This window comes from Notolepis coatsorum (assembly GCF_963971535.1).
Source record: "Notolepis coatsorum genome assembly, chromosome: 5".
Lineage (NCBI taxonomy): Eukaryota > Metazoa > Chordata > Actinopteri > Aulopiformes > Paralepididae > Notolepis > Notolepis coatsorum.
In genome coordinates this window covers 97,303,682-97,326,195 of record NC_140169.1, presented here as the reverse complement: position 1 = coordinate 97,326,195, position 22,514 = coordinate 97,303,682, and the positions used below count along the sequence as shown (strand labels likewise).

Here is a 22,514-nt window from a genome sequence, read left to right as displayed (position 1 = left end):
GGATACATCCCTACCGCGTAGGAACAAACACACACACACACACACACACACACACACATATATACATAACACACACACACCAACACACACACACCCCCACACACACACACACACACACACACACACACATAACACACACACACGTACAAATAACAGACACATACAACACACATACATAACAGACACAGACATGTACACACACACATACATAATATACACACACATAACACTTTTTGTTCCCCTGCTAGTTCATCGTAAAACAAGCAGGGAAGTGAGTCCAAGGGTTTTTAATAAACATAAATAACTAAACAGAACAAGGGTACAAAACAACTAATAACAAAAACAAAACCTCTCAGTAAAACTGGAAGAGGGGGGAAAACCACAAAGAGACAGAGAGACCAGGAACACACATACATGGACAGGAAGAGGTAGAGCAGGGGAGAACAGTCCATGGATGGGTGGAACGTTACACATTTGAAACCAAAAGTTGTGTGGTTCAGTAGCACAAGGCTTGGGCTTGTTCATTTAGAAAATATAGGGTAACAGTAACACTTTATAATAACACTCAGTTATAAGACCTTTATAAGGTATTTGTAGATAATGAACTAATCATGAACAAACCATTTATATACATTCGTAAATTATTATTAAATCATTTATAACTATATTTGTATAACATTTACAGATTAGTTCTACATTATTTATAACTCATTATCAACATTGTTTGTACTTGATTTGTTCATCATTAAATAATGTTGTTTAATGTGTAGTAACACATTTGTAGATTCTTTGAAAAATGGATATGAAAAAACAACTATACTGTACCTCCATTTATTTGTTCATGTTCAACAAATGATTTGTTAAGACATTCATAAAACATCTATAAATCATTTACAGGTGCTATTGTGTGCCCTAATCTAAAGTGAAGCCTATTTCATCATCTGTTACAAATGTTGTAGACAGCTTTCGGATACACCCTTCTTTGTGACATCAAACAGTGACAGAATTAGGACTATAGATAAATGCAATTTTATTAAATATAAAATACATGTGCACACATAAGATATAGTGTAACACTAGGACCCAGGAGTACCCTTGCCAGAGTATGTAGAGGAAGTATCACACGAGTGAGACTTGACTTCACGTTTGTTGCCATCTGTTTGAATGGAAGCACGATATACATTAGCAGAGCCAAGTTATTCGTGCTGCCCCACGCTTTTAAGGTATGAGCAGGCTAAACACCTTTTTTTGTTGGTAAATCTATTCCATCATTTCCGACCTACAACTCTTATATTTTGTGTAGACGTACTTGATGTGGTGGGTGCTAACGTTACATTCGAATGATGTGTTTGTTCCTAATGTGTGCTCAGTATATTGTGATATGTGATGTTGACATGAGGGTAATAATTATTTGTATTTTCAGGCTGTATCGGTATACAGCCTGAAAATACAAATAATTATTACCCTCATGTCATCATCACATACCGCAATATACTGAGCACACATTAGGAACAAACATGTAAGTCTGGTAATTGCTTCGTGTGTATTCATAAAAGTCCACAAATAAACAAACAATTAGACATTTGTTAATGATGAATAGGCTTCACTTTAGATTAGAGCACACAATAGCATCTGCAAATGATTTATAGATGTTTTATGAATGTCTTAACAAATTATTTGTTGAACATGAACAAATAAATGGAGGTACAGTAGAGTAGTTTTTTCATATCCATTTTTCAAAGCATCTACAAATGTGTTACTACACATTAAACAACATTATTTAATGATGAACAAATCAAGTACAAACAATGTTGATAATGAGTTATAAATAATGTAGAACTAATTTGTAAATGTTATACAAATATAGTTATAAATGATTTAATAATAATTTACGAATGTATATAAATGGTTTGTTCATGATTAGTTCATTATCTACAAATACCTTATAAAGGTCTTATAACTGAGTGTTATTATAACGTGTTACCAAATATAGATATACAGTCAGAATAGTTGGGGATTTTCAGACAAAGATAATAAAAAAATCCACATAGAGCCACCTAAGCTTGGTTAGGTTTGTGTAGCTAACTACAACAAGCTGTCACATAACTATATAATTTATCACTATAGCAACGCAAAATACAAGTACATTTGGACATTGTTCCCGTTTCTACAGCTAGCTCACTAGCTAGCTCTCTGTATCTCCACCTATGCTAGCTAACTCTCTGATGTCATTGTGATGTGTATGTTTCCATGTTGCTCATGGGAGTTATTTTCATGACACACTACAGAATTGACAGGACATGGAAATCTCCCCAATACCACAGTGTCCCCCAGACATTCTAGGTATATGGAATATTTGGGAAACTGAGTCTACAATAATTATCTCTTTCCCTCTCTTTCTCTCACACACACTTTCACCCTCTTTCCCTCTCTCTCACTGTCTCTCTTGTTGTGTGTATGTCTCTCTCTCCCCCCCTCTTTCTCCCCCCACCTCTCTCTCCAGTCTTCCAGAGAAGTACTTAGAGGAGAACTACTGCAGGAACTCAGATGGAGACCCCAAACCCTGGTGTTTCACCACCAGCCCCTCCAAGCGCTGGGACTTCTGCAGCATACCACGCTGTAGTGAGTGTGCATTAAAAAATGTATCCTGTAGATACAATACCACCATTCTAAACCTTTGATAGATTGTATTATACAATTATAATACATGAATATCTAGTGAATCCTCCATTCTAAACCTTTAAACCATCTATCCATTCACTCATCCCTCCCTCCCTTCCTCCATCCCTCCTTTCTTCTCCTCTAGCGTCAGAGGCTCCCACCATTGTCCCAGAGCTGACCTGTTCCACCGGTGAGGGCGGGGCCTACAGGGGGACCATCGCCGTGACAACGTCTGGTAAAACCTGTCAGGTGTGGGCAGCCCAGACCCCCAACAAACACAACCGCACCCCCGACAACTACCCCTGCAAGTAAGAACACACATACACAAACACACACCCCCGACAACTACCCCTGCAAGTAAGAACACACATACACAAACACACCCCCCGACAACTACCCCTGCAAGTAAGAACACACATACACAAACACACACCCCCGACAACTACCCCTGCAAGTAAGAACACACATACACAAACACACACCCCCGACAACTACCCCTGCAAGTAAGAACACACATACACAAACACACACCCCCGACAACTACCCCTGCAAGTAAGGGGGCTTTCTCACTGCCATTCGGGGTTGAATCAGCTCCGCTCCGTCCTCGCTCCGTCCTTGGGTGCGAACTTTCCCCCTCCCTCTCCCCCCTCTAGTTTGTGTACACACTGCAGTCTTGGTGCGCTCCGGGTTTTGTTTACGGTTTGCGTTTTGAACGTGTAAGCTGCCGTAGCGATGATGTCACGCTCTAACGTCAACACAGGAAGAGTTGAACACACAGTGGTGGAAACTGGATGCTGATATAAAGAAACAAATAACCAATAAATATGAAGTTATATTTGAACCTCTGTTGTCAAGCCTTGTCAATATAACCCACCCCCTTTTCTCACGAATGGAACTGGTGTCGTGGAGTCCGCTTTGAGCGTTTTCCAGGGTTAACACGAATGCTAAGCTAACGCTAGTTAGCTTAGCCTATTTATTACTAGTTAGCAGCTAACATTAGCCCATCGCTCGCGTCAATTATATTGCATGTCATTGATCTACCGGTCGATCACGGCCGACTGGTTGGGCACCACTATCGTCTATAGAAATAAATGCATTCGAACAAGAAACCAATGTATAGTAGACATAGCAATGGCAAAAAGATTGCCAGGCCTAATGCGAGCCAGGGAAGTCTTGTGCTTGTAACGTGGCTTCATGTTTTCATCCACTGAGCCGTGAGGCTCAACATGCTTGTTTGGTTGAGGTCTGAACTCGCCAAATTGCCCATAAATATAGTTTTTGTGGGTATTGTCCAGTTGTTGCTGAATGTTTTTATCTGCCCAAAATTCAAGCAAGCATGCACCACGTCCCCCGCTCCCACTGGCGCGCACCCGAAACTACCTATTCCAGCAGTCCAGGTTTGGAGCGAATCAGTGTCCCCGGTGACGGGGGGAGCGTTCTCAGTAGGACGATCACACCCTATTTTGATGCGATCGCGCTGTGATTCGACCCCGAATGGTTAGTGAGAAAGCCCCCTAAGAACACAGTGCACACATACACAAACACACACCCCGACAACTACTCTTGCAAGTAAGAACACACATACACAAACACACACCCCCGACAACTACCCCTGCAAGTAAGAACACACACACACACAACCACACAAACACACCCCCGACAACTACGCCTGCAAATAAGAACACACATACACGAACACACACCCCGACAACTACCCCTGCAAGTAAGAACACACATAAACAAACCCACACCCCCGACAACTACCCCTGCAAATAAGAACATACACACACACAACCACACAAACACCCCCCCCCCAACAACTAACCCTGCAAGTAAGAACACACACACAACCACACACACAACAACACACTGTCGCAATGTGGTGGTGTAATAGGACCCAATAGTGGAGGCGGGCAGCAAGTCCAAGGGTTTTTAATAAACAAGACTAATAAACAGAACAAGGGGGGGGGGATAACAAAACAAAACCTCTCAGTAACCACTGGAAGAGGGGAAAGGAAAAACTAAATAATTAACTCTAAACGCTAACATCTAACACAGGGGAATACTTGCAACATCGACAGTGTTAACAAAAATAATGGACCAACAGGAAACAAGGAACTCAAATACACAGGAACAAATGACAAACGAGAAACACCTGGGATGATTACAACTGGAGACACCTGGGGCACTATTCCCCGTACCTGATTCAACTAAGTCGATCAAAAGTCCCATTATCCAGATTCAATTAACCCGATGTTTGAATCCGGGCTTTCCCTGTTCCTCGAACGCTGATTCAGTCTCGTTAATTCGAACCAGACTTGATACTCAGGATAATTGCGCGCGGCCGCCTCACCTGAAAAGACAGCAGGTGTCAATCGCAGAAATCCTGATTTTCTAACGGCATTGATTGATTGATTGATTGATTGATTGATTGATTGATTGATTGAAAACTTTATTAACAGATTGCAGAATGGGTACAATACAGTACGGCTCAATAGCCTCGCCGACAAGTTAAGTGCATAATCTATACTATAGGCTAATGTTAAATCCCTCATTACCCCAATCAATCAGATTATATTTATTTAAATGTGCCTGCTGGTAGTAGGCTTAATGGAATGAATAATCGAATGAGATCTTGCTAGCGAAAATAATTAGTTCAACTCTTTCAGAATAAGTAGATACAAACAAGCCCAAAGAGTATCTAATTGATACGAATTAATAGATACTTATGAGGATCTGTACTGTATGCGCTAGGCTTAGGTATCATGTACTTTATATATGTAGAAGGGTGGATTATCCCTGCTTGTGGGAGTAGTAGTACACAGTCACTGGGTAGCAGGATACTATAGAATTGGACCTATATGTACCCCCGTCTTTGGCCCGGATCGTCGTTCTGGAGGGCTTGCAGCAGGAGTGAATGGGGCCCAGGATTTACTAACCTGGGGAATGGTACTCTGGTCTCCCTCGCCTTCCAAGGCGGTCAGCAGTAGCTCCCCACACACTCTCACTTCCCCCAGTACCTCCGACAGCCCTCCCACACCCGGTGACTGTCAGTTCAATAGTATTATTGGGCTTCCCTTTAAGCAGTACCCTTCCTTGACCACCTGTATAGACCCTTCAATGCTATTCTGTGAATGGGGTGTAAGGGTTAAATAATTATGCAGTCACAGTATTTACCCAGGGGTTAGATTAGCAAATGGAAGAAACAGACACACACACAGTGCTCCCAATAAAGTCTACTTTGTATTTAAGCCTGGGCAGGTTATCAGTTACAGATAGTACTCCAGGTTTATTCAGACAGCACTTATTCATAAATGGCACCGGGTGCTCTCACTGATAATGTAGGGGAACACTATTCCCACCATAGGCACCGCATGCTCAATACATTAATAACACCCCGCTTGTACTAGGGGAGACCCAGGCATAAAGTAGATTGGGAATTCAAACAACAAGAATAATAAAAATACCAAAAGAAACCAAGCAAATGTGGGCCCACGTTACCAAAATAAAACCTACACTAAAGCCGGCTTAGATTGTTTGGGGTACCCCTTAGACACTGGTTGTTAGCGTTCACTTGAATGGACGTTGATGTGGATACACGAGGTACCGTTCGTACTTAGCCAAGATGGCGGACCCACTCTTATCACCTCTCGTCCAGGTGACAAGATGGCGTCGGCGATCCCGCGAGCACAGCCAGCGGGCTGGGCGAACAGCATGGGCAGTGGTTAGCTGGAGGAGCGTGCTGTGATGGCGACCTCTGCTGGTGGGAAGAGGCATCCTCTGCGACGTCTGGGGGACGTCCACTGCTGGCTGTTGCTTGCTGCTGTCGCGCAAGCTAATACTGTTGCTACCCTAAACACAGCTAAACTTCGGGTCTGGATGCACCCTCCTGCTATATCGGTTGTACTACTAACGCAACGTGGCTGACTATACCACCGGTCTTCAGCGCCGCGCGCCCGGTAGTCTACTGGAGTCAGCAGCATGCTAATACACCGCACACTTACTACTATAACCCGTTAACTATAGACGTTAGTCCCGTTAACTATGGACGTTAGTCCTTCGTTCTGTATCGCTTACTCACACACTATCGCTGGTACTTCTAGGATAACCCGTCAACTAGCAAGTACTCGTTGTCACCCGTCGCTCTCCAACAGGGCTTTTCAACATCACTTCTTCCACGGGGCTCGTTTGAGCACCCGCCCGTACTTCTAGGATAACCCGTCAACTAGCAAGTACTTCTCATCACCCGTCGCTCTCCAACGGGGGTCTCCTCTTATCACCCGTCGCTCTCCAACGGGGCTTTTCCACAGCACTCCTTCAACGGGGCTCGTTTGAGCACACGCCCGCTGCGACTGCGACTGTTCACGGTCGAGTTCACTGCCGAAGAGAGCTCCTGGTCCTCTGGCCCCCAGGTAACTCCCTCTTCCTCGTTGCTTCCCTCTCTCCTCCGCTCCACCTGCCACCACTGCCACTCCACCCCCTGCTGGCAACCGCCACTGATCCCCCTCTGGGACCACTTCAGCACGGGAGAAAGATGGGTAGCACCTCACCTCGTTATTAGACCGGGCGAGATATCAAAAGGAACACTGTTTATCACACTTTATACACACACAGGGAAAGTAACAGTTAGTTAGCACTTCTGAATACTTAGTCGAATATTCAGGCTGCTACATAAACACAGTTTTCAAGGCACGGCCCCCGAAATAACAGTGTCAGAGAGGCTTGGAGGGAGGCTATACAGTTTCACTATTAATCAGGTTTTAATCTGTTTCGGACATCATCCATACATGCATTGAATTGATTAACCTTTGGTTTATACCAGTGACACCTCATGTTCATCATCAGATAACAGTGCTTGAACAGATAAATGCATTTTCTCAAATTCATTCGTCAAAACATCAACGGCTCATTAAATTTCTCAAATCCGTCAAACAGCGCATCTCATCAGACATTTTAATCCCAGTTACAATATCACAATAACGTGTGAGTGACAGTGATACAATTAAACAATCCACAGATTCAGATTCCTCGTAATTCATATCCACAGTCCACGCATGAAGTCGCTTCAATTTATGCTTGAATGAACCATAATCCGGCGCTCTGTTAAGCAAATACACAGCGAATAATATGAAACTAATCAGAGCCAAACGTTTCATTAATTAAAAATATCCCAGCGGGATTCACATTTGCAATGCGCCGTTATTAAAATAACCACAGTGTGTATCGCGACTCCGAGCGCCGTATCCGTATAAATATGACATGCATTATTTAGGACAAAGTAAATCTATAGGCTGAATATGATTTATTATCAGCATTTTAGGTATATTATTTTACATTTCAAAAGCCCCCTCTAGAAAAACGAAGCACAAAAACATAATACAGAATGGTATAATGGGATCTAGACTGTGAGAATTATTTCAGGAAGCGAGCTGGGATTTCTTTGTGAGGGTGTGGCCATGGTTTATCCAGTTAACTGAACTAAACCCTGCTCTGGAGCAGGTTCAAACTTTTTGATCTGTTGCCATAGAGATTTAGACAATCGCACGTCGGGGAACGGAAAGGTCTGGCTTAAGTCAAGCTATGCTGAAAATTATCCGGCTAACTCAGTTAGCCAGGTACAAGGAACAGGGCCCAGGAGGGGAAACAGATTGACAAAGAACTACAAGAAACAACACAAGGAACTACAACTATGGACGACAAGACAAACACCAGACACTGGGAAAAAACAAGCAGACTACAGACACTAAACGGAGAACCTAATAACATACAGTAACTACAAAGACTAAGACTAAACAGTAACCTAATACAAGACAAGAAGATTAACACTAGACTAACAGGGGAACATGAAGAACAAGAGAGAGAAGGAGAGAGAGAGAGAAGGGAAAGAACACTTAAGGGACATAAATACCAGGAACACACATACAGGGACGGGGAGAGGTAGAGCAGGGGAGAACAGTCCATGGACTGGTGGGACGTTACACACACCCCCGACAACTGCCTCTGCAACCTTTGATTTGGAAATAATATCGTGTCCAGGCGAGCAACGCGAACGACTTTCGCAAAATGCACAAAAAATATAATTTTTAATTTTTATTTTTTTGGGGCCCCAACATTTTTTTTTTACTTTAATTTTTTTTTTTTTTTAAGGCCCCTCGTCACTAGAGGCCTTTTGGAGGCCCCTCGTCACAAGAGGCCCCAAATTAGTATTATTATTTTTTTAACTTTTATTTTAAATTTTTTTGGAGGACCCTCGTCACTCGAGGCCTTTTGGAGGCCCCTCATCACTAGAGGCCTTTTGGAGGCCCCTCGTCACTAGAGGCCCCAAATTATTTGTTTATTTATTTTTTACTTTTATTTAAAAAAAAATGTGAGGCCCCTCGTCACTAGAGGCCCCACATTTTATTTTTATTTTTTTTCTTATTTTGGAGATCGATGTCATACTGTGACACTGAAATTAAAACATATTTCATCAACTAAAATATTTAGTCAACAAAAATATTTCATCAACTAAAATATACAGTACGTCACACCCTGCAGTGGCTAATCTTGAGTATTTTTTCTACTCTTCATAAGAGTTTGAGGTTTTCCGTTTGAGGTAAAAACAGCAATAAAAAGTCAAAACTTGCATCTCCACATCCCAGCCCCGACGCCTGAATACTTTTACCAACGGATTTCCAGTTCCGCGTTCTGCGCTCTGATTGGCCACTGACGTTTCTGGTAGCGCCAATCGTGTGCCGCCTCTTTCTTTCACCGGTTAAGCTTAGGCACTCTTTCGAAGTTGGTTAAGGTTAGAGTTTGTCTTAGAGCAGGGCGATAGAACACCAGCCCTGATTCCATACTCTAACCTTAACCAACTTCGAAAGAGTCGCCTAAGAAACGTCAGTCAATATTTCTATTGTATTTTTTTTCTTTTATACATACATACATACATACATACATACATACATACATACATACATACATACATACATACATACATACATACATACATACATACATACATACATACATACATACATACATGCATGCATGCATGCATGCATGCATGCATGCATGCATGCATGCATACATACATACATACATACATACATACATACATACATACATACATACATACATACATACATACATACATACATACATACATACATACATACATACATACATACATACATACATACATACATACATACATACATACATACATACATACATACATACATACATACATACATACAGCTCCACCCCCACCTAATAGACAGTCCCCTCCCCACCGTATGTAATGTATATATTCTCTCCCCACCATATGTATATTTCTCTACCAACCACCCACCCCCTCCTAATGTACAGTCCCCTCCCCATCATATGTATATACTCTCTGTCAGGATCTATGGGTAACAGTACTGTATATTTGCATATCATATATGTCACAAATGTAACAGTACTATATACAGTACCTGTATGTCATGTATGTCCCTATGCCATAAATGTCATGATGTCATATATGTTGTGCATGTCATACATGTCACTATGAATTGAAAATGGGGGACCCTGATGTAAACAAGACAAACGTCTTTCTCTGGTCTGCATCCCCTTAACAATTGTGTGTATTGAGCCGTACTGTATTATTTGTACCCATTCTGCAATCTGTTAAATACAATTTTCATTAATTCATTCATTCACAGACAGTAACACAGGACAAAAACACATTTCAACCCTCTCCCTTCCCTAATTATAATTTAAATTGACATTCACGTAAAAGTAAGCTTACTATTCTAATATTATATTCTTGTCTCCAAAGTGTGTGCATGTTTTTTTTCTTCCTGAGGATGGCGCCATCCCCCCATCTAAACATGATGTGTTTCTTTTCTCTTCTTGATTGATTGATTGAAAACTTTATTAACAGATTGTAGAATGGGTACAGTACAGTACAGTACAGCTCAATAATTGTTAAGGGGATGCAGACCAGAGAAAGACTTTCGTCTTGTTTACATCAAGGTCCCCCATTTTCAATTCACCATAACATATATGACATTTATGACATACCAGATTTGCAAATACAGTACTGTTTGTGATACGAAAAGAGTCCAGAAAAGAGAGTATATACATTTGACGTAGAAACTGTACATTGGAGGAGGTTGGGTTAGGACATTTGAAGCAAAACTGTACATTGGAATATTGACAAAACCATACTTGGTAATTTACTGTACATTGAAGGGGGTTGTGTTAGGACATTTACAGGGGCCAGTTTCGAATTGCAGTCTCCCGTAGGTGTTCTTTGAGAGTGTTTTTGAAAGTGGGTAGTGATTCACATTCCTTTACAGCTTTGGGTAGGGCGTTCCACATTGATGTGGCATAATTGCGAAACGTGTTTAGTCCCTTGTTTGAGCCGAATCTGGGTTTAACATGATTTGTGGAGCTCCCTCTGGTGTTGTGATCGTGGTATTCACTGACCTTTGGGAAGTATTTTGACATGTACATGGGTACCTTGGTCGTGTAGTGTATCTTGTAGACCAGGCCCATTGCAAGTTGCTGTACTCTGTCGTCTACTCTAAGCCATCCTAGATTGTCAAAGTGGGCAGGGGTGATCAAAGTCCTTTTAGCTTGGCCCTCAGAGCCCACCACTTCTAAATATTCTATATATTTTTTAAAGTGACATGTGTATGTGGGGGGGGGGGCCTCCACAATAATCTGGCCCAGGGGCCTCTGAAGTCTTAATCTGGCCTTGCACGGGATAACATGCGAACGTTAACTCTTTAACTCTTTTTTACAAGTTGGACGAGAGATAGTGACTGTCAAAATGAGCCATAGTATTGTCTCCATAGCTATAATAGAGAATATAGATATAGCTCTGCAAACATCGTGACGCACAGTGAAAATGCCTATCTTTTAAAGCGTGGCCCATTGACTACAGGGATGGGGATAATCGCTGGCGCTGAATGAGCTCTTATTGGTAAGCTACCTCCTTATACTACATCATTATTGGAACGGAATTTTGGAACCTATGGAACCCGTTCTCGTGACTGGCTGGTCCTTAACTCATTCGGCGCCAGCGATTATCCCCATCCCTAGTCAATGGGCCACGCTTTATAAGATAGGCATTTTCACTGTGCGTCACGAACCACACACCCTGGCAACTACCCCTGCAAGTATGAACACACACACGACTCCACCCTGACAGCTGTCTGTCTCTCTGTCTGTCTGTCAGAGGTCTAGATAACAACTACTGTCGTAACCCAGACAACGAGCGGATGCCATGGTGTTACACCACCGACACAGAGACACGCTGGGAGTACTGTAGAGTCAACAGCTGTGGAGACGCCCCAGGGCCAGGTAGGATGAAGAGGAGGATGGTAATGATGATGATGCTGATGATTAAGGTTTTGATGGTGATGATGATGATGAAGGTAATGATGATAATGGTGCTGATGAAGGTAATGATGGTGATGATGATTAGTAAGGTGATGATGGTGATGATGGTGATGATGATGATGATGGTGGTGGTGATTATGATAATGATGATAATGATGACACTTAAGTTAATGATGATGATAATTAAGTTGATGATGATGATAATTAAGTTAATGATGATGATGATAATGATAATTAAGTTAATGATGATGATGAGGGAGAAGGAATGTGTTGACTGGAATGTGAAGAACGTCTAAGAGGAGGAGGTAAAGAAGAGATAAAGGAAAGACAGGATGAGATAAAGGTCATTTATCAAAGACTTGTATAACCCGGTCCTAAATCACTAATCCTAAATAATCCTCCTATTGAAGATGAGCCGGTCATCCCTCCTGAGGAAGAGGACTGTTACGAGGGGAACGGGTCCACGTACCGTGGTGTGACGTCAGAGACAATCAGCGGGAAGAAATGCCAGTCGTGGAGTTCCATGACGCCCCACAGCCACAAGAAGACACCGCAGAACCTCCCCACCGCGTAAGGCACATCATAGATTTAATATACTGTAGCTTGTGACAGGCTGTGGTATGGTTATTATATTATTAAAGGGCCATTGTTTGGCCCGACATGAATCGGAGCTCTGACAGCCCCTTAGCTGTGAATGTGATATAATAACCATATAATACCACGGCCTGAAGTGAGCTATTGCTTTTATAAAACGGTTACCAAGTAGGCTATGGCAATATGAAAGTAAGACACACTTCAATTTAAAGGTGCAATAGATCACATTCAGCCACTAGATGTCGCACTAGAGCACCAGCATGTCATTTATCCAATCAGGTGCATTCCACCTGAGGAAATGGGAAGTAGGGAGGGGCTACATGCCTGCAACATGTAAACAACAACATTAATTTTGGACCCGCAACAATTTTTTTAAATAATGAATTCATTAATCAATCGTTTTTGGGGGGGGGGAAGCAATAATTTTATTCCACACCTTTCTAAAAGCTCTGTGGATGTATTGTAACTATAGTTTACATAATCTTTTTTTATCTATAGCACCTTTAAATAGTTTTTATTACTAAATTATAATGTTCAAAATAAAATAGGCCCTCCTGGCTGCCTGCACTGCGAGGCGGTTGCTATGCAACATACACACTAACAACTAGCTGGCATTCTTTTTTCATCACATTCTAGCGTTATATTGATTATTTAATCAAATCAAATCAAATTTATTTGTAAGGCCCGACAACACACGTTAATGTCCCCATACGCTGGACGCCTGAACACTTAAGGTAACCTACTTGCGTTCAGCGTCCCACGTGACCATGCCTAGCACGCCCCCGCGGCGACGTGGCAGCGGCAGAGCGGAGCGGCAGAGCGGAGCGGCAGAGCGGAGCGGCAGAGCGGAGCGGCAGCGGCGCGCAGGTTGCCGCGGCATTATGCATACGCAATCCCCCCTGTTTTAACATTGACGGTTAGCTCAACTCGTTGCTCAGCTTGCTGTGGAGCCTGCGGTCCAGTTGGTGACAAGTTTGAATCACTTAATTTATCGCCTCTCTATATAAACGTAACTAGCGTCTGTCTTTCTTTCGCCGGTTAAGTTTAGGCATTCTTTCGGAGTTGGTTAAGGTTAGGGTTAAGTTTAGGCATTCTTTCGGAGTTGGTTAAGGTTAGGGTTAAGTTTAGGCATTCTTTCGGAGTTGGTTAAGGTTAGAGTTTGTCTTAGAGCATGGCAATAGAATGCCTGTCTTTCTTTCGCCGGTTAAGTTTAGGCATTCTTTCGGAGTTGGTTAAGGTTAGAGTTTGTCGCAGAGCATGGCAATAGAATGCCTGTCTTTCTTTCTTTCGCCGGAGCAGCAGCCTATTTCCGCTCTGCCTCTCTGCCGCGGTCACATGGGCGTCGTGGCCAATCAGAGAAACGCTGAACGCAAGTAGGTTACCTTAAGTTTTCACGCCGGACACGTCTTCTTTAAACAAGTGAAGAAGACACAGTGTGATACTGACTTGTGAAAATAAATTAGCATAATAGCTGTGGGTATAATGCTCATTATACCATGGCTATGAACCAATCAGATTGCTTGATTTAAGCGACCTGTTTTATAAGAATAATGTATACCAACGCCTGGGTAAATACTCAATTCTGATTGGTTGGAGGGTTGATTATTTTTCGATATACTGCACGGCTAACCGTTTAATGTACACATGGTTTGGCTCAAGATGAATCACCCTTCTTTTTTTACGATACATTTTTATATATTCTTTTGCAATAAACACATACAAAGATTATGTTAAATATTTAATAAAGATTACATAAATAATAATAACCCGCTAAGAACCCACCCCCCCAGAGTTCCAAGCCACCACCACCATCCTTCTCAACTTGGATTTAAACTGTACTTCCAGATTATTCCACATTATAATTGTCGCCTCCTTCACTCCATGCACACACACACTGTCGAAAGCTCTAAATAAACAATGTCCAAAACACATCAAAGTCCATGCTCTGAGAGCGAGCAAATTAGGTGATTTCCAGCACATAGCTACCAGCTTTCTTGCTGCTGTCAACACAGCAAGAAGAGTTTTCAAGTTTCCAAGAAAAACTGAAATCCTCCTCTCCATGCCTTCTGACATATGTCCATCGGACAAACAACCAATAAGTGGGATCTAGTCGATCAACCAGGCCCACACCATCCCCTATTCACCATCATAAAAATAACATGTATATGACCAACATCTTAGACTATATCTAATAATTAGTCTAAACTAGTCTGCACGTTGTCAAAACAGCACAACATTACTGTCCCCGAGTGACCCAATGTACTTGGAACACACATACATTATATGTCCTTAGCTAAAATAATATTTATATTACTGCTGGGCCTGAGAAAGACCAGAAACAAGAGAACCTGCTGTCTTGAAATCAAACATACAGTATATGGCTCCGACTAGTGGACACCGTGGTACATTACAGCCTAGGATAAGACCGAGCGCAATACGCCAGCACTCCACATGTTCTTACATGCAGCACTTTCTAATATAATTTACCTGCACGGGTCAGAATAGCCAGCATTATCCCAAAAGCTAAAACAAATGCTCTACCACTGAGTGTTTCCCTATTATCTTGCCCCATGTTAAGGTGGAAAACTCCATTCTCATTGAATCCCAAACTTGACCACACAGACCGAGCTATTCAACTGTCCTTCTAACTAATTGAAGTTAACGAAGTATGTATCGTTGAAACAACTTGCTCTAATATTTGCCACTATAGGCGACTTTATCATATCGGAAACGTTTACACTCTGAAAAAGTTCTGATAGATGCCGATCCTGTGGCCCTTCCAGCAAATGTCTCCTTTCCTTCTGGGTAGTTTCCTCACCAACTCCTTCTGTTTATATCCTGAGACAAAAAAGGCCTTGGAGGCAGTGTTAATTTAGTCGACGAAAATGATGACTAAATATGGTCGTCAACGAAGCTTTTCCCCCTGACGAAAACGAGACGAGACGTCGCGTTAATCGAGATCATGTGACACTAACGTGACGAAATGATCCATGCAATGTCATTTACTAAAAACGACGACACAAAATGTAGTTTGCAAAATAAAATCTTTGTCACATGCAATGGTTAGGTATCACACATGGTTGGTGGTTGTGAACCCCAACCCATTCAGACTCAGTCCCGGCAGGAGGAAAGAGTAATGCAAAACGTTTTCCAAAGTATATAGTATTTATTGAATAAACATAAACGTGATTAAAATAAAAGTGGAATGAAACCCACAAACACGTGTTACGTTGTTGTTGTGAAGCTAGCGTATTAGCAGGTAGCTGTGTTGTGTATGAGAAAGGAAGTAACCTGTAAAACCCCATATTGAGCTGGAAATAAAGCACCATACAGAAAGGGAAACTCTTCTCTTTCTTCCCTATACATTACTGCATGACGGATAGCTACATTATGTTGATCCACCACAATAGAACACATTAAATAGTTTACATAAGTCTAACCAGCTAGCCCTAACGTTACCTTTTTTTGTTTAGAAAAAACTCCACTTATGAGGCTGTAACTGAGTGGCGAGACTAAACAAAAAAAACGAAATCGAAACTAAACAGAAAATACTAAAACTAAATTGCTCAGACCTGTAGTTGACTAAAACTTGACTAAACGAAAAATAGATAAAGGTGACTGAATATGATGAAAACGAAAAAGAGCATTTGAGACATGATGACAATAAAACTAAAATAAAAAATAGCTGACGAAATGAACACTGCTTGGAGGTCCGTCTGCTTTGTGAGGTGCCAATGTTCTGTGAGCCCTTTCTAGCAAGAGTTCACTTGTAAATTCCTCGCCAAGAATCTCAGGAACCATCTTTTTCTTCTACTCCTTCTGAGAAACCATATAATTATGCGCAAATTGACACATCTGTCTCTATCCTCATGCTTGACTAACCTTACAGTCAATCTCTCAGTTTTTGTTGCCGTAGCCAGCGGTTCCTTTTTTTTCAGTATCCGCAGTTTCCAACACCGACACACAAATGCTATACTCTCGAGACATCCTTCACCACAGCCATCTTTTCATTGAGAGTGGTTATGAATCTTGTTTGCTCTTCTGCCATCTTCACAAATATCCTTGTTTGTTCCTCTGCCATCGTTTTCTGTTCACTGGCCAGTTCAAACATCTTCTCTTGTCTCTCTACCATCTTTATCACCCAAAGAGGCTCATCTGAAATCGGCGCCATCTTTTCTGCCGAAGTTGGACTTGTTTCTTCTGTCTTTGCACCACACGTTGCACAAGATGAATAATTCTTTGAATCTTGCGGTATTGTAATTTTTTCATTCGATACAAAGTTCACTCTTGACTTATCTTCACTAGTTTGAATATATCTGATGATGTTGGTTGTAAAAAGCAATAAAATGGGATAAAAATGTGGGAGCAATGAAATTAAGTGACCTGCTCCATTGAACACTCAGCCCCAGATGAATCACCCTTCTAAATTCTCCCAACCTTCACTTCAAAATCCCTTCACTTATCATGGCACTATTCGTAAGCAAGTTTAGCTCAAATCCCCCTCCCCATTGTTTTCATGTGCGTAACATGTTGTGGCCTCACACAGCGCCAACTGCAGCAGCATGTTTTACAGTGGACCCTGTCAGTAGCACTGATGATGGGAGCTAATGTTAGACATTACTAGTATAATAGTGTCTCTGCAGCAAGGTTTATAACAATGTTACAGACCAGGTAGGATGTGCTTCATCTGGCTATTCAGCCGAATGCACTCTCTGGCATCGGTGCACCATCTACCAATGGTAAATGGTGCATTTATATAGCGCTTTTATCCAAAGCGCTTTACAATTAGTTCCTCACATTTTACCCATTCACTCACACATTCACACACAGACGGCAGAGGCAACCATGCAAGGTGTCAACCTGCTCATCGGGAGCAATTAGGGGTTAAGTGTCTTGCTCAAGGACACTTCGACACGCTGCCCGGGAGTAGCGGGAATCGAACCAGGAACCTCTGGATTACCAGACGACTGCACTACCTCCTGAGTCACTGTCACCATGAATTGTTTTGCACTGCTGTTTTTAACTCATCTATAGTTATTCTGCAATTACGCATATTGTTCTTTTGGGCAATTATTGTTTTTCCAAGATAGAGCTAGCAAAGCAGATTGGTATGTGGAGAGGCTATTTATTCCTGGATTTGCATAATCCATTCATATGATGGAGCATCCTGTCTTTGCAATTCAACTGGAAACTGAGCAACTGACCGATTGATTGACGGATTGATTGATTGATTGATACCATGTTTGTTGACAGTGATCTGCGGAGGAACCTGTGTAGAAACCCAGATGGGGACAGAGCTCCCTGGTGTTACACTACTGACCCCTCTGTTCGCTGGGAGTACTGTAATGTGGAGAAGTGCCTTACTAAACCTACCGGAGTGGTCCCTACCACGCTCCCCAGACCCCCACAAACTGAGACCGCAACACAGGCCCCCCCAGAGAGAGGTGACACATTCACTCATTCATTAATTTATTAGTGCATTCATTCATTTGTTAATTTGTTCATGTGTTAGTCCATTCATTAGTTAAACCATTCATTCATTCATTAGATAATTCATTCATTTGTTAGTTCATTCATTCATTCATTTGTTCATTCTTTATTTCATTCATTAATTTCAGTCAGGAACACTCATCATAGTAATTAAACAAATTATAGTGATATAGCTCTCACGATGCTCTCAGTACAAATCCATGCAAACCTGCAACAGTTCTGGCAGAGAGTGAAAATAAACCCCCCCCCCCCATGGGGACACACTGAGCAGGGCCTTAGAGACCACGTCATCAGATAATGTCATACTGACACTTCAGACATGAAGCCAGCATGACACACAGGGGTGTAAAGTACTTGAGTAATTGTACTTCTTTACAATACTTAAGTACTGTTTTGGGGGATTTGTACTTTACTCAAGTATTATTAGGTTAGTGTACTTGTACTTTTACTCAATTACATTTCAGAGAAAAAAAACATACTTTTTACTCCTTACATTTAAAATGCAGACCTACAAAGTACAAAGTACAAATCTCGCAGGTCCAACAATTTGAATTAGTATATTTGTTTCTCTGGCCGAACTAACGTTAACGTTATTAATCCTGCGGCCACACTTTATTTAAAAACAGCCAATCATATCCCCATCAATGGAAAATGAACCCGCCCATACCCATGCTGATTGGTCCTTGTGCAAGACTAGAAAGCGGGGATCTTTGATTAAACACCTGCTATCAGAAGAATAGACGGTCAGAACAAAAGTTTTTACTTTTACTTTTTAATACTTAAGTACATTTAAAAGTAGAAACTTTTTTTTACTTTTACTCAAGTGTGTTTTTAGCCAGATACTCTGACTTTTACTTGAGTAAGATTTTGAGACGGTACCCATACTTTCACTTAAGTATAATTTCTGGGTACTTGTTACACCCCTGTAGAGAACATATCTAGATGATACAATAGATGATGTTATATTGAGACATGAAGCCAGCATGGCAGGTAGAGAACATACTGTATCTAGATGATAAAATAGACAAGGGTGTAAAAAATAGCATGTGTTTAATCAAAGATCCCCGCTTTCTAGTCTTGCACAAGGACCAATCAGCATGGGTATTGCGGGTTAATTTTCCATTGATAGGGATTTGATTGGCTGTTTTTAAATAAAGTGCGGCCGCAGGATTAATAATGTTAACGTTAGTTCAGCCAGAGAAACAAATATACAGTACTAATTCAAATACTTGGACCTGCAAGATTTGTACTTTGTACTTTGTAGGTCTGCATTTTAAATGTAAGGAGTCAAATGTTTTTTTTTCTCTGAAATGTAATTGAGTAAAAGTACAAATATACAAACCTAATAATACTTGAGTAAAGTACAAATCCCCAAAAACAGTACTTAAGTATTGTAACGAAGTACAATTACTCAAGTACTTTACACCCCTGAAAATAGATGATGTGATATTGAGACATGAAGCCAGCATGATGGCCGGTAGAGATCATATCTAGATGATAAAATAGATTGCAGGTGAAGAGTCATGGTGGCAGGCAGTCATGCGAAAACCGATGAAATACTGTATATACAGTACAGGTCATCACTCTCTCTCTCTCTCTCTCTCTCTCTCTCTCTCTCTCTCTCTCTCTCTCTCTCTCTCTCTCTCTCTCTCTCTCTCTCTCTCTCTCTCTCTCTCTCTCCCTGTCAGACTGTAAGGTGGGGAATGGAGCTACATATCGTGGTCCCACCTCCATGACGCTGCTGGGTGTGACCTGCCAGGCCTGGAGAGCCCAGAGCCCCCACGCCCACATCAGCTTCACCCCAGAGTCACACCCTGATAAAGGCATGGAGGGCAATGTAAGCCTGCGAGAGAGAGAGAGAGAGAGAGAGAGAGAGAGAGAGAGAGAGAGAGAGAGAGAGAGAGAGAGAGAGAGAGAGAGAGAGAGAGAGAGAGAGAGAGAGAGAGAGAGAGAGAGAGAGAGAGAGAGAAATATGCATTAAAAATAACCACAGACTGGTGAAATACTCATTAATACTAACCTCTGGGGAAACGTCCTTAGTGTGTTATCATGTTTTTATGCCTCTGTCAGAATTGTAGAAACCCAGACAACGATGTGAACGGACCCTGGTGCTATACAACCAGCATGAACAAGAAGTGGGACTACTGCCAAATACCCGACTGTGGTACGTACAGTACACATGAGATGACATGAGATGAGACAGGATGAGATGACATGAGAAGAGCCAGGATGAGAAGACATGAGATGAGACAGGATGAGATGACATGAGAAGAGCCAGGATGAGAAGACATGAGATGAGACAGGATGAGATGACATGAGATGAGACGGGATGAGATGACATGAGATGAGACAGGATGAGATGACATGAGATGAGACAAGATGAGATGACATGAGATGAGACAGTATGAGATGACATGAGATGAGACAAGATGAGATGACATGAGATGAGACAGTATGAGATGACATGAGATAGGGGCGGCTACGTGGCGTAGTGGGCAAGGCGCTCGCCACGAATGCGGAGACGCTGGGATCGCCTGTTCGATCCCAGCGCTCCACATTGCTTTCAGTTTAGCTGGTCGTCCGTACTAATACACATTGGCCGTATTAGGGGGTGGGAAACTGATGGGTGGGGATCGGGCGTTGTGGACAGCGACTCCTACAGGTCGGTTGGTGCGCCTGCGCAGTATAATCAGGAAGTGTCGGGGGCAGCGTGAGCCTCCCACACGTTACTCCTCGCCACTGAGAGATCGAGCTGCGCAGGTGAAAAGATGCGACTGCTGTTACCTCAAGTACCGGAGGGGACTTGTGCTATGTATGACTTAGTCCACATTGCAGCCGGCTTGTGGGAGGCAAGAAACAGCGTTCGTGACAGGGGAGGGTTGAATTGGATGATACAAAATTGGGATGGGAGAAAATATAGAAAAATGGGAGAAAAAGTGGATAAAAAAAAAATTAGATGACATGAGATGAGACAGGATGAGATGACATGAGATGAGACAGGATTAGATGACATGAGAAGAGGTAGGATGAGATGACTTGAGATGAGACAGTATGAGATGACATGAGATGAGACAAGATGAGATGACATGAGATGAGACAAGATGAGATGACATGAGATGAGACAGGATGAGATGACATGAGATGAGGCAGGATGAGATGACATGAGATGAGACAGGATGAGATGAGACAGTATGAGATGACATACAGTAAGAAGTCTTCAGCTGGCTGGACCAGAGCTGAGAAGCCACTTTCACAAAGATAGGTAGTGCAAAAAAAAAAGAAAAAATTATAATAATTTTTTGAATGACTAATCGACGCAACAATTCCTCGTCGACGATTTTTTATAATCGATGTCGTCGATTATGTCGACTAATCATTGCAGCCCTAGAGACAGTATGAGATGACATGAGATGAGACAGTATGAGATGACATGAGATGAGACAAGATGAGATGACATGAGATGAGACAGGATGAGATGACATGAGATGAGACAGGATGAGATGACATGAGACAGGATTAGATGACATGAGAAGAGGCAGGATGAGATGACATGAGAAGAGACAGGATGAGATGACATGAGATGAGACGGGATGAGATGACATGAGATGAGACAAGATGAGATGACATGAGATGACATGAAATGAGGAGAATTCCTATTGACTGCTATTGTATTTGGCCTGTATAAAGACCACCGGCACAATGCTTTTGTTTTCTTACGTCAAGATATTACTTTCCAACTCTCCATTTGCGCTATTTTAAAAGGATACGTTTGATTCATTTGAGTCACAGGTAGCTGGCCGCTAGTGTCTGACTGCCTGGGGGGGAAACTGGTCGCTTGAGGCTGTGGTACAGTTTGCCGGACAGCAACAGCTGAAGCTGTTTGTGGTTTTGCTGACAGATTGTCTATTGTATATATCCTGGGTAGAGGGGAGCTCACCACCACAGATGTTCTGAATGGGTCTCATGACCCACTGTAACACCTCGCAGTCAAGATCAGAGCAGTTTCCATACCAGGCGATGATGCATCCAGTCAGGATGCTCTTGCATGGTTATGCCTCTGTAGAAGGCATATCACTGTTGTGTCATTGGCAAATGTAATCACCATGTTGGGGCTGTGTGTGGCTACAGAATTGTGGGTGTACATGGAGAATATGGAAGGAGAATAATGAGTGGATAGCCTCATATATGCGTGTGTGGAAATGGCACTGTTGTGCACGGATCATCTCGCCTCCTTATTAATTTCAAACGTGAAGGTAGTTGATGACAGAGAGAAAGAGAGAGAGAGAGTGAATCAAGACAAACAGTGTGTAATAAAATGAAAATCATAACTGGCCAGCAGGTTATTTAGTGTGTGATGCCGCTTCATTATCACTATTGGGAAGCATTTGAAAAATTGT

General features: G+C 42.0%; 1 protein-coding gene across 1 annotated transcript in view; it reads left to right on the top strand.

The window, feature by feature from the left end:
• Positions 1-22,514, top strand: part of plg (plasminogen) — a gene marked incomplete at both ends in the record, with an annotated part of 57,248 nt that overhangs the window by 17,125 nt on the left and 17,609 nt on the right. Inside the window, 7 exons of the mRNA XM_084314188.1 lie at positions 2,504-2,622; positions 2,807-2,969; positions 11,870-11,994; positions 12,444-12,603; positions 17,881-18,071; positions 19,806-19,954; positions 20,188-20,281. Of these exons, the coding sequence (XP_084170314.1) occupies positions 2,504-2,622; positions 2,807-2,969; positions 11,870-11,994; positions 12,444-12,603; positions 17,881-18,071; positions 19,806-19,954; positions 20,188-20,281 (1,001 nt within the window). The remainder of the gene's footprint in view (positions 1-2,503; positions 2,623-2,806; positions 2,970-11,869; positions 11,995-12,443; positions 12,604-17,880; positions 18,072-19,805; positions 19,955-20,187; positions 20,282-22,514) is intronic.